General features: G+C 39.5%; 1 protein-coding gene across 1 annotated transcript in view; it reads left to right on the top strand.

Annotated features, from left to right (window-relative positions):
• The window catches only part of PLCB1 (phospholipase C beta 1), a 666959-nt gene that overhangs the window by 11234 nt on the left and 641884 nt on the right, over positions 1-13841 (top strand). The window contains exon 2 of the mRNA XM_046679966.1: positions 7586-7663. Within this exon, the coding sequence (XP_046535922.1) occupies positions 7586-7663 (78 nt within the window). The remainder of the gene's footprint in view (positions 1-7585; positions 7664-13841) is intronic.

Raw genomic sequence — 13841 nt, 5'->3', positions numbered from 1 at the left:
TTGGGGATCTGTGCTTTTGTGTGAAAGCCTACTATGTGTCTGAATACAGGTACATGAATCTGTAAGACAGTGTCTGAAGTAAACCGCACAGTGTTGAAAGAAACATGCTTCCAACTTTTCCCTGTATTATGTTTAAAGGGATTTTTATACCTGTGAGTAAGAGACAAGTATCTTAATGGTGCTTCTCTCCGCTGTTTTGCAACCTCTCTTCTGGACATTCTTACTTCCTCTTCTTTCATTTATTTGGGGAAATTGCAGACTGGACGCAGCCCTGGAAGAGAATTCTCATCAGTGCTGGTGCACGTAGAAGTTTTACTGCACTGCTCCTAATCTAACACTCTAGCGTCCAAGTTTACCTCTACTGAGTTTTTTCACAGTCAGAGCTGCATTCCTGACATATAGTGGGCATCATGTGTGATTTCCTCTGATGCTTAGAATTCTTTTCCCTTACGTAGCTGTTTCCCCCCAAGATATATATTTGCTCTGTTGGCTCTGCTGCTTCCTGTTACAAGTCTTGGGCAATCCTGGTGGAATATCTTTTGTTATTTTTCCCTGTGGACTCTGTAATATTGATTAGTTTAGAAGTACACGTCTCGATCCACGTGTGTCCTCTTGTAATAGAGAACGTAGAATAAGAACATGTAATAAGAACATAGAATCACTGTGGAGTCAGGATTGCAGTCCACCTTGGCCCCTAGACTTTCTGACAGTGGTGTGAGAAATGCGCTGTGGTCTGTGGACAGGTTCTTGACATTAGCATTCCGGTTTAGGGTTATAGCCTGTATTCGTTTACTAGGGCTGCCGTAACAAAGTACCACAGACCGAGTAACTTGAACAACAGAAATTTATTTTCTCACAGGTTTAGAGGCTAGAAGTCTGAGATGAAGGTGTCAGCAGAGTTGGTTCCGTCTGAGGACCATGGCCTCTCTCCTTGGCTTGTAGATGGCCGGCTTCTCTCTGTGTGGCTACATCATCTTCCCTCTGTATGTGTCTGTGTCCATATTTCCACTTTTTATAAGGGTGCCAGTCATATTGGATTTTATCTCCTTTTAACTTAATCACCTCTGGAAAAACCCTATCTCCAAATAAGGTCACATTTTGAGGTACTGGGGTTAGGACTTGAACATATGAATTTTACGGGCCACCCAATTCAGCCCATAGCATACCTCGACCTGGTTAAATGCAGCTCAGAGGGTGGCAGCGTGATGGCTCAATTCAGATATTTGCAGAACTGACACTTTGACAGGCAGCTAGATTTATTTTGTACTACTTAGGTGTTGAAACTAGATGGTAGCTGCGTATATGGAAAAACCCCCAAACTTTCTAACTGGAATTATCTGACCAAGTTTGGTTTGTGAAAAAGATTTCCCTGTTAACGAGAGACCTTATTTCCCCATAAAGGTTTAGAGCTGCACTGCCCAATAGAAATATCATGGGAGCCATTTGGGAAATTAAAAATTTTCTAGTAGCCACATTAAAACAAGTAAAAGGAAGCAGGTGGAATTAATTTTAATATAGTTTATTTAATCCAATATATTGATTTCAATATATAATCAATATCAAAAATTATTAATGATCTATTTTACATTGTTTTCATTCTGAGTCTTTGAAATGTTATAGCCCACCTCAGTTGAACCAGCCACACGTCAAGGGCCCGGAAGTCACGGATGGCTAGCCAGCCCAGTCGGGACAGTGCGCGTGCAGAGCACACATTCTCAATGGGGGCCATCTCACCTCCAAAGAAATGAAAAATGGTTCTTGAGGGACAGAAAAATCTTAGTCTTTATTTTTTATTTTGCATAAAGCACAAGGGTACATACAGCCTATAAGTAGATATTCAGGGGCAGGCCCAGTGGCTGAGTGGTTAAGTTCGTGCGCTCTGCTTTGGCAGCCTGGGGTTTGCCGGTTCGGATCCTGGGATCGGACCTATGCACTGCTCACCAAGCCATCCTATGGCGGCGTCCCACATCGAAGAACTAGAGTGACTTCCAACTAGGTGTACAACTAGTGCTGGGCCTTTGGGGAGGAAAAAAAAAGAGGAAGATCAGCAACAGATATTAGCTCAGGGCCAATCTTCCAAAAAAAAATAGATATTCAGAATATCTGTGATATTAAAATTTCATTGAGGACGATTAGGGAAATAAATGTCTCTAGAGGCTCCTCAGTGGGGCAATAACGAAAAAATGTTGAGCAGCACTGATGTAGAGCATGTCCTTGAGAGTTTAATTTCCAGTGCTTCCCTTAGCTTAGCTGGGTTTCCTTGGGCAAGTTATTTAACCCAAGCCTTAGTCTATTTATCTGTAAAATGGGGCTAATAATAGTGTCTGCCTCTTAAATTATTGTAAGTATTAAAGGAGAAAATCCATTTCAAGTTCATCCTGCAGTGATTGGTTCAGAGCAAGTGTCCACGATGTGTCTGTTACTATTCTGTCAGGGATTTTTGTAAAGAATATTCTGGTATTGGAAGGAAGTTTGGACTACTAGTACCTCTGTCATTTCTTGCCAATTTCTTTCGGCTATATTATTATTTTTCTTTTTTTCATAGTGATTTACTTTATTTTTTAACATTTCATCTTTTTTATTGAGATATAATTGTTATATAACATTATATTAGGATATATTGTTGATTTATATCAGCACATTGATGAGCAAATCATTGTAATAAAGAGTTATAGGACTTTGTAATGTTAATGTTGATTCCAATGGCTCTTTTTCCTGCTGAAAGATGTCTCATTCTTTTGGATCTTGTGGTTCTGTGGAAGTCCTTTTCTTTCTTCCTTGACTGTCCTTTATTTGGCTTAAAGACGTTTTGGGGATTCATGTAAATTGCACAACAGCAGCCCCTTATATCATTATATTAGTCTTCACTATTGATGAGGTAAGATGAGAGTAAAGTGATTTCTATCAAAAAGAGAGGAGTAAATGGAAATTTACTGTACATCATGCACTATTACTAACTTAAGATATGTTTATTAGTGTTCTCTTTTTCAAGGCAAATATTTATTGGAGAAAATACCTTATAATTTAAAATAAGCAAATTAAAGTGGTATTCTTAGTTGGAGGCAATGTACTTATAAGACACCGGTTTATCTACATTTTAAGTTCACTGGTGCTCCTCAGGCCTTTACGTCGCTGTATTCCTGACCCAGAGCCTCACCCTCCATAGGCCTCTGTCAGCAGATCTCATAATGTGGTCCCTGGACCTCAGCAGCCTCCTTGAGAGCTTACTAGAAATGCTGATTCTCAGACTCCTTCTCAGATCTGTTCCATGAGAAACTCTGGGCAAAGGGCCCAGCAATCTGTGTTTAACAAGCCCTTGCAGTAAAGCTCATGCACCTGAAAGTTTGAAAACCACCGTCTTATGGAATACACATCTTACAGATATTGATGGAGAGATAAAGAGTAAAAGATAGATCATCTGAGAGCTGTCTCCATTATTCTGCAGTAAAATACTGCAAGAGTCACAATATGTCTGCAGTTGCCTGGGAAATGAAGGGTGACCATATATTTCAAACTTCAGATCAGAGCATTTTTTCTGACAATTAAGAATGCTTGGGACCTGGGTGGAGTGGCTACAGTGGTATGGCGAAAATATAGACACTTGCAGCTATGTGGGAGGTGGGAAAAAAGCAGGTGGAATTGAAAATGGATAGTCGTGTATTTCTGGGTCAAATCCCGCCTTGCATGGCAAGAACGCCAAGTTCCAGCTGATCTTGGAAGGTTAGAGGTGATTATGGAGGAAGCAGGCAGGGAGCTGAGATAAATGATCATTTAACAGAGGAACCGTAGAGGGAAGAGTGGGGTCAAGAAAATATTGAACAAAGGAGCTTTAATTTTGAAGGAGGAGAAAGAATAAGCTAGAAATAGCATTTGAAACAATGAGGCAGCCTGGAACAGTGTTCCACAATATACACTTGAGCCGTTTTACTCTGCTAACTTTAAAGATTGTCTGGGATCCTTGCAGTGAATTGTCACCAAGATTTCAATTAGAATCTTGTCAGATGCTCTTGTCAGACACTCTGATAAGAAAAGGAAGTGACCTGAGAAGGGTAAGTTAGACCTGCAGGTTCCTTCCAAATTTACCTGGAAGTAGGGATATGTGCTGTGTACAGCTTGTTGGAAACTTTTATTTTGCCCCACTCTAGAAGAGCAGGTGAAGAAACAGAGCTAAAGATATTGCTATGGTTTCTTGGAAATATCGTTCTGAACTTTTATGCATGTGACCTCAGAGAGGAAGCTTAAAATATTTTAAAAATTATTCTTTCATTATATTATCAAATTTGTTTCCAAATTCTTTTTTGGACATTTAAAAGTAAATTAAAATTTTTTAAATTCTGGCTGAAGTTCTATGAAACAACAAAATCCTTGTAAAAAATATTTTTCAAACTGAATGTTAAGAATGAATCTTAGGGGGCCGACCCAGTTGCGCAGTGGTTAAATTCGCAAGTTCTGCTTTTCGGCGGCCCGGGGTTCGCCGGTTCGGATCCCGGGTGCGGACATGGCACTGCTTGGCACGCCATGCTGTGGTAGGCGTCCCACATATAAAGTAGAGGAAGATGGGCACGGGTGTTAGCTCAGGGCCAGGCTTCCTCAGCAAAAAGAGGAGGACTGGCAGTAGTTGGCTCAGGGCTAATCTTCCTCACACACACAAAAAAAAGAGTGAATCTTAGGAATATTAGGATAAAACAGAATGGTGGTTCCTCAAAAAATTAAATATAGAGCTATCATCTGATCCTGCTGTTCCACTTCTGGATACATATGGGAAAGAATTGAAAGCAGAGACTCAAACAGATATTTGTAGGGGCTGGCCCCATGGCCCAGTGGTTAAGTTTGTGCGCTCCGCTTCTGCGGCCTGGGGTTCGCCGGTTTGGATCCTGGGAGCAGATCTATGTACTGCTCATGAAGCCATGCTGTGATGGCATCCCACGCAGAAGAACTAGAATGACTTACAAGTAAGATGTGCAACTATGTGCTGGGGCTTTGGGGAGAAAAAAAAATGAGGAAGATTGGCAACAGATGTTTACTCAGGACCACTCTTCCTCACACACACACACAAAACAAAACAGATATTTGTAGACTATGTTCATAGCAGCATTACTCACAATAGCTAAAAGGTAGAAACAACCCAAATGTCCACTGATGGATGAATGGATAAACAAAATGATCTATATATACAATATAATATTATTCAACCTTCAAAAAGAATTTTTGATGCATGCTACAACATGGATTAACCTTGAACACATTATGCTAAGTGAGATAAGCCAGACACAAAAGGACAAATACTGTATGATTTTACTTATATGAGGTACCAAGAATATAGTGAAATTCATAGAGACAGACGGTAGAATGGTGATTGCCAGACAGTTAGAATGGTGATTGCCACTCCCTGGGAGGAGGGAGTGAGGCGTTAAAGTTTGATGAGGGTGGAGTTTCAGTTTGGGAAGATGAAAAAGTTCTGGAGATGGATGATAGTAATGTTTGCACAACAATGTGGAAGAACTTAGTGCCACAGAACTTTACACTTAAAAATGGTATATTTTAGGGACCAGACCAGTAGCATAGTGGTTAAGTTCGCATGCTCTGTTTCAGCAGCCCAGGGTTCAGGGGTTCGGATCCCCCAGCACAGACCTACATGCTGCTCCTCAAGCCGTGTTGTCATGCTGTGGTGGCATCCCACATACAAAATAGAGGCAGGTTGGCATGGATGTTAGCTCAGGGACAATCTTCCTCAAGCCCCAAAAAAGAAGAAGATTATCAACAGATGTTAGCCCAGGGCCAATCTTCCTCACACAAAAAAGGTAAATTTTATATTATGTATACCATGATAAAAAAAAAGAATGCCATGATAAACCTTCATTTATTTATTTATTTATTTTTTGCTGAGGAAGATTCACCCTGAGCTAACATCTGTTGTCAATCCTGCTCTTTTTGCTTGAGGAAGATTTACCCTGAGCTAACATCTGTGCCAATCTTCCTCTACTTTCTATGTGGATCAGTGCCACAGCATGGCTGCCGACAAGTGGTGTAGGTCTGTGCCAGGGAACTGAACCTGGGCCACCAACAGAGCCTGCCAAACCTAACCACTAGGCCACAGGGCCGGGCCCTCATTTAACATTTTAAAAATTCAGTTTTTAAACATAATCCACTATAATAATAATAATAAACATTGTTATGTGCCAAGCATTAGTCCAGGTGCTTTACGCAAATTATTCTATTTCATTCTCACAAAAAACCTCTGAGGTAAGTGTTATTATCATCTCATTGTTTTTCAGTTGTGGTTGTGTAAAATGAGGCACCAAGAGGGGACAAGCAGAGCTTTGAGCCCAACGGAATGGCCTCCAGAACTCTGCTTCTGTAATAAAACTTACCGTGTACTTAAGCCATCTCAATCTGCTCTACCCATCAGGAAAACAATCCCAAAGTTCAAAATTATCTCTGCAAGTTTGAATTTTCATTACAAGGCTTTTTGATCCACTCGAGGATGTGACATAGCGTAGTTATGATGTGTATGAAAACGTTGAAATAAACTGGTAATTTATTTCTCTTTAAAAAATGCAATTCCTGCAAAGGCTCAAGTGTTTCAGTATAAAAATCCATATCCAGTGGCATGCGTTTTCTTGTGCAGATGGTGTGTCCTTCTGAAAATTGCCAAAAAGAAAAGAACACATATTTTAGAAATGTTTAATATTGTAATTACAATGCCTGTAGTTTTTGCTTTATAATTTGCATGCTTTAAACTCAAAAGACTATTTGTTTATGACGTTTTATTTTGTCATATGAAATTTAAATTTGCAACAATTTTGTGTCTAGCTTTCCAAATATGTAGAAAATGGCCTTATTTTCTGTTACCTTGGAAACAGCAATGTCCAAATGCTATGTTTACTCTCTTTAGTACAATTAAAAATCATTTTATAGAGCAAATGTAATTTAAAATATTATCCTCAAGCATAGATTTTAGTTCATTTTATTTTATTTTTTTTTGAGGAAGATTAGCCCTGAGCTAACTACTGCCCGTCCTCCTCTTTTTCGCTGAGGAAGCCTGGCCCTGAGCTAACATCCGTGCCCATCTTCCTCTACTTTATATGTGGGACACCTACCACAGCATGGCGTGCCAAGTGGTGCCATGTGTGCACCCGGGATCCGAACCGGTGAACCCCGGGCCGCCAAGAAGCGGAACGTGTGAACTTAACCACTGTGCCACGGGATGGGCCCCTAGTTCATTTTAATCAAATAAAATATGTAATGATGTTTATTGTTAAAATTATTTGGAAAACTAGATATAGCATTTTAATAGAAAGCATGTCAATGCCTTTAAAAATTTGTCTTAATCAATGAATATATGCATCAGTGGGCTTTTCATTTACAAGCAATGCACAAATATTCTAATTATTTGTAAAGTACCTCTGTTATGTAATTAATAATGCTACGAAGTTAAAGATGCCATCTCATTTTTTTGAAGTTTTTATTAATAGTTGATGACCTTAGAGGAACTTTTAACAATTGTTACTCATTAAGTAACTCCTGGGTAGGACCTTCTACAACAATATATGTTAATATATGTATTTTTCTCTTACATTTCTAGGACTCTGCTATTGTCACTCCAATTATTTTGAGGACTGACCCTCAGGGATTTTTCTTTTACTGGACAGATCAAAACAAGGTAAGAAGTGATATCTGTCTTTCTTACATTTTCCACTTGGTTGTTGATTTGCAAAGTATCTTATCTACGTAAGTATATCCATTTCATAGATGACCCTTCCTGATTTATTGAAAGATTCTACTTAAACAGAATATCTAAGGCAGAAATGTCTTAGGATTTTCCAAGGACTCTAGTTTGAAATATTAGATATGCCAAGTCCTAGAAACATTAGATGCGCTAAATCCTAGAAATATTAGATGTGCTAAATCCTAGAACAATTGGTATCTTTTAGGACGGGAACATGGAAATGTAAATTACATCTGCTGTCGAAGAAAATAAGAGTATTACTCATTTAAGCCCACCCTCTAACTCTATCCTTAAAGAATGAAGCAAAATGATGAGAAAATCACTTTTGACCCTAATGACTGTCGCTTTGTCTTTCACCTTCTCTTCCTTTGCCCCTTGGCTGCTCAGTAAGGGTCCTCCCAGCCTCAGCAGGAATTTGGCCTTGATCGTTTCTTCACATTAGAAAACCAAGAATAAGATTCCTTAGGCTATACCTTCAATTTTTCAGGAATTTCTTCCCATATTAACTTTTTGTCCAGCATTTCATGAATTTAGGATCTCATTTATTATGAAACCAATTGAGATGATTCCATATTGAATTATTAAAATGTAGAATGTCTGCAGATCGTAAGATTTATTTGGAGTTAACGGGCAGTTAGACAAGAATATTCATAGAAAGTGGTTATTATTTCAAGAGACAATGCCTCAATTCTGTACTTGAACCTATGAGGCCACGGAACACAAAATATTTTGGCCCTAAGGTTCTAATATTTGGAGAAATGGCATAGGCTTTATTGAGAGTTCTAAATATATATGGAAACCTATAAAGTACTTGGCACCAAACTGTGAGGTGCCCTTAACCTTTTCCCATCACCACGTTAGGTCCCTATATACAAAGTTACTGGAGTTTGTCAGCCTTGCCTTCTGCTTTTGGGGCAACCTCAATTTCACCTGGGAGTGGTCGTGAGGAGTTGGCCCTGTGCAGTGGCATGTATGGGGTTGGGGTGGAGCCTGGGGGAAACTCTTAGGGTACTGGAAGGTAATTTCTGTTCCCCAGGGCCAGTCCTGAATGGCCCGGTTGACGAGTCATCCAAAAGGCAAATTTTAGCCTTGTGGCCCTGGAATTACTTTCTGCATGTGGGGCCCCTGGAATCATTTCTGGCCACGGATGTGGGTCTAAACCATAGACTCCAACCTAATGTCAAAAAATGTGTTTGAGTAAGATTTCATACCCACTGTTCATGTTTATTACTGGGTGTGTTAATCACTTTGGCTTTGACATTCTGTTTGGTTTCCTGCTGTTATGTATAAAACAATGGCTTGAAAGAGGGTTTTTTTTTTTTCCTCCTAAAGGCTATTTTTAGAACTGTTGAAGCTATATTCATGAAAGATATATTTATAATGCCTAGAGCATTTTTAAAGGTTGGGTATTTGTACACGAGACTAAACTGTCAGTTTGATTTTTCAACTTGTAAATCAAGCTCCTATAAAAGCAACAGAAGGTATTTTGGGGCTTTTAAATAATTCATGGCAACTCAGTTAAGCTGTCTTCTAAGACCAATCATAAATATTTCTTTGCTTAAGAAAGAGAAAGAGTTTCGGACCAAAGGCTCTTTGATGCGTCTCTGTTGTTCTGTGAACCCAGTATTTTGACTCATGCTTATTTTCAAATGTAGAAAAACTTCTTCCAGTTTTTACAGCAACGATTTTCTCTTGGTCGTAATGCTGTTTATGACCAATTGAAGCCAATAATGTGGTAGCAATTCCTTGGATCTCTTTATTACTTTTCTTTTCATGGATATTAATCTTAGAGTTCTATCTAAGAGATGGTAAATTTCATTTTTCACTTTGTAAATACCTAAGGCATCCCTCAGTCATATATCAGAGTTTGGAGGTTTATTGTTTGGTCAATGATCCTATATCAGTATCCAAAAGATGAGAGGATTTAAGAAAAAAATTAAAGTTTCCATGCTTCCAAGTTTGTCATTTTCTTCTGGCTTTAAGCCCGGTCCTAGAACCAGAAGGAATGATGCATCCGCCTCTGGGAGATGGACTCCTGTGAGTGATATGTTAGCGTGAACCCACGCTAGAAGTGGTGCTCACAAACAAGGGATGGCACGCCATGCTTTTACTTTATGTTTTTGCATAAGATCATTTGAAGGTACCTGGCCAAATGGTGCAATCACGATGTTACTTAGTGGCCCAGTTTCTTTAAAACATTATTTTCTGACAGTTCCTCTTAGTGATGTGAATCTATCGCGTGTACTACAGAGATCACGTCTCAGAGAAAAGTATGATACTTTTAAGTTTATCCCTTGATTTTGCACTCTGTGTTTTCCATTGATTTGGGAGCTTGCATGGGTATTTGTTGTAATATGCCTCTCTTCGCCGTTCAGGCTTCTTTTCATCATGTTTCTCCTTTGTCTGTGCAGCCTGTGCCACAGCACTTTGATTAGTAATCACCTGACACCTAGTCTGCTCAGAGGCGAGCTGAGTGGCTTTAAGAAGCTCTTGGTAAAGAATATTGTTACAAGATCTTTCTTTTTATAGCACTGGAGGAAAATCCTCACATTTTGCATTGTGTCTTACCCAGGTCCTCTCACCTGTCTTGGCTACGGTATACCATGGACCAGAGTCACCAATTTCACTCTCGATAGATAATGACAAGCTCCCTTCCCTACCCCTCCTTTCATTTGTCACCATAGAAATAATAGGTAACAAAGAAGACAGCACAGATGATAGATTTAGGAATAAAAAACCAGAGCTAGCAAGTAATTTTTAGGTAGCAGACATGTGCTTTGGTGCAACATTGAAAGATGTTTGGGGCTGATGGAAGCAGATAAATATGAACATCATCTTAAGGGATAAATGTTCATACATTTTACCAGCTCTGGACTTATTTCGATCATTCTTTCCTCTTTATTGTTGGCTCTGTAAATCTTATTTTGACTGTAATCAGTGAAAACGAGTCTCTAAATATGACTAATTTAAGCATGGTGGTTTTTCTTATGTCAGTGTGCAATGTGAAGAGGATCGGTTTATTTGTAATCATGGGTGAGAAGGGACCCCTGCACAGCCTGAGTATTTAAGAGGCTGCCCACAGTAGGCTACGACTTTTCTGTGGAGCTCTGCCCTATGGGGAGAGAAACCAACACAGGAAGTGTTAGCCGTGCAAACCCTGTGAACAACGAGAAGAATCTACATGACAATTTTGGAAGAAAAGCTAAAGAAGAAAAAAGGGGTCAATGTTAAAGTGCTAGTAAAAACCTATCCTGCTAAGATATGAAACAGAGTAGACTTTAGCCTTGCAACCCGACGCTGTGCTTCTGTTCCAAGATTGGTGTAAAAATGAAGAACTCCTACTACTTTCTCTTTTTTGGTTAGAGATTTTGTTTATTTTTAATTTTGTGGATAATATACAAATACTTTTTTGTGTAAGAGAGTAAAGCAGTCTAAACGTCCTTACACCCCACCCCCCCCGCAGCTGTGGACCCCAAGCCTAGTCCTCTGTCCAGAGTCAACTACTGGTACCAGCTTCATGGGCTCACTCCAGGTCTTTTCTTAGTGAATTTGTGCACGCGTGACTATGGAAATATTTCATTTTGTTTTGTTTATATCCGTTGTATCCTAAATAATATAATATTTTTACTGTTCCACAAACTTGATTTTCACTTGACAGCGTGTCTTACAGAACTTTTCATGTAAGTGCATGTGTATCTACCTCATTCTTCTAAATTGCCATATCATGTCCCATGGAATGGATTACTAAATTTTAAAATAAAAATGTCTCGTTGATGGATTGTTGGTGTTGGTCTGTTTGGGGCTACAGACAACAATCCTGTAATATAGAGTATAGTTAGCCTTGTGTACCCGCTCTGGATATATGGGTCAGAGGTTCCCTGAGGTAAATTTTCAGAAGTACAATTGCTGATTGAAGGCTATACATATCCTAAATTTTAGTTAATGGTTGTGTCATTTTATAACCCTGCCAGTCTCATGTGAGAGGAACTGTTTCCTCTAGCCCCATCAACACTATTAAGAAACATTTAAATTTTTCTCTATCTGGTACAATTATATCTCTTTGTTTTAATTTGCCGTTGCCTGATTTGCTAGTAAGCTGTGTATACTTTCATACATTTGTGGACAATTTCTGTTTTCTCTGACATGAATTACTGACTTATACCCCTTGCCTTTGTGTAGAGAGTTCTGTATGTATTCTAGGTGTTAATCTTTTAACTGCTAGAAATGTTGCAAATACTTTCTTCCTGTCTGTGGCTTGTCTTTGAATTTCTTAACTTTTAACTTATGCATGACAAATGATGACTTGCCATTTTCAACTTTGATGTAGTCTCATTTCAACCTTATTGTTTTCTTTTTGCTTTATTTAAGGCCTTTCTCATTCATCATTCTCATCATCATCATTATTATTAATTTAGGTTTTAATCCGTGAACAATTGTTTTAGTCCATTTGAGCTGCTATGATGAAATACCACAGATTGAGTAGCTTCCTAACGAGAAATTTATTTCTCACACTGGAGGCTGGAAGTCTAAGATCAGGGTGCTAGCATAGTTGGGTGAAGGCCTACTTCCGGGTTGTAGACTTCCTTGTTTCCAAGCATGGTGGGAGGGGCTAGGGATCTCTCTGGAGCCTTTTTTACAAGAGCACTAATCCTGTTCATGAGGGATCCACTCTCGTGACCTAATCACCTCCCAAAGGCCCCACCTAATACTGTCCTTGGGTGTTAGGCTTTCAACACATGAATTTGGGGAGGACACAAGCATCCAGACCATAGCAGCAATGTAATAATGTATTTTGAGGACCAGTGTGAGGTGGGGCTCGAAGTTCAGTTTCTTCAAATGGGTAGTCCTGTGTGTTGGTGGCTCCCTGTTCATTCTGGTTGCAGCCAGCTATGATAGCACCCTCTTTCCTGTGCCTTCTTCTGGCTTGCAGTGTGGAGGGTGTGGAAGGTGGGAGCTGAAATGGAAGGTTGACCTGAGCTGATGCTCCCATTTCACTCCTAGTGCTGACACCTCAACCACCTGGTTTCATGGCCATGGATCCTCTCCTGTGTTTTAATGCCTGTGGGCTTCTGGGATGTCATTTCCTACCTCATTTTTATTCCATTTATCTTCTGCCTTTCATACTTCCTGATTCAACAAGTGAAACTTTTCTGTTTACCCATGATCCTAGATTATAGACATAAATTTGTACCTGCATATTCAGTCATTTCTACAGACTTAGGAAAAGAGAGATTGGCTCTACCATATGCTGGAGCTGCCATCTTGTTTTTGCCAGTGATTTTTACATGAGACACCGTTTGGGATCCTTGTACAGAGAGATGATTAAGTTTCTATTAATGGCAACCATAGACTGCCTTCTCTTATGCTAACCTTAAATTTCTATACAGAGTACAAAAGCAAAGTTTAAAAACTAAATATTTACATAAGCCACAAGGATATTTTTCAGCATGAGTCTAGAGCTGAAAGATATTTTGAATGAGGGGCTAGCCCGGTTGCATAATGGTTAAGTTCACATACTCTGCATTGGTGGCCCAGGGTTCGCAGGTTCAGATCCTGGGCACGGACCTACACACCACTCATCAAGCCATGCTGTGGTGATGTCCCACATACAAAATAGAGGAAGACTGGCACAGACGTTAGCTCAGGGAGAATCTTCCTCAGTCAAAAAGACTAAGATTGGCAAAAGATGCCAGCTCAGGGCCAATTTTCTTCACCAAAATAAATAAATAAATAAATAAAATTTTGAATGACGCAACATAAACCTCCACCAGAAAATCTAGGAATATCCTATGCAAAAAATAGTCTGGGCTCCACAAGGAACCATCAGGCACCACTCATTTCATATCGTTGTTTAGCAATGGCCCTTCCTCTTTCAGGCAAACTTCTCTGGCATATCCCAGAAACATCAATTTTGACATTTCTTGTGATGGTAAGTGGGGCAGGGCACTCAAAAGTTGATGGAATGCAATGATGGAGCTATAAATTAAGATGAACTCTATTCATTCTTATTTGGTAGCTTCCCCAGAAGACTGATACGATCACTGAAATTACTTTAGAAAACAGCAAAAAGCATGTGAGGATTACTTTCTGAGGGCTGGATGGTTGCTCGGCC

The sequence above is a fragment of the Equus quagga genome, chromosome 12 (genome assembly GCF_021613505.1).
Source record: "Equus quagga isolate Etosha38 chromosome 12, UCLA_HA_Equagga_1.0, whole genome shotgun sequence".
NCBI classification, from domain to species: domain Eukaryota; kingdom Metazoa; phylum Chordata; class Mammalia; order Perissodactyla; family Equidae; genus Equus; species Equus quagga.
Note: the sequence above shows the minus strand (reverse complement) of the source record. Positions and strands in the feature narration are given on the sequence as shown.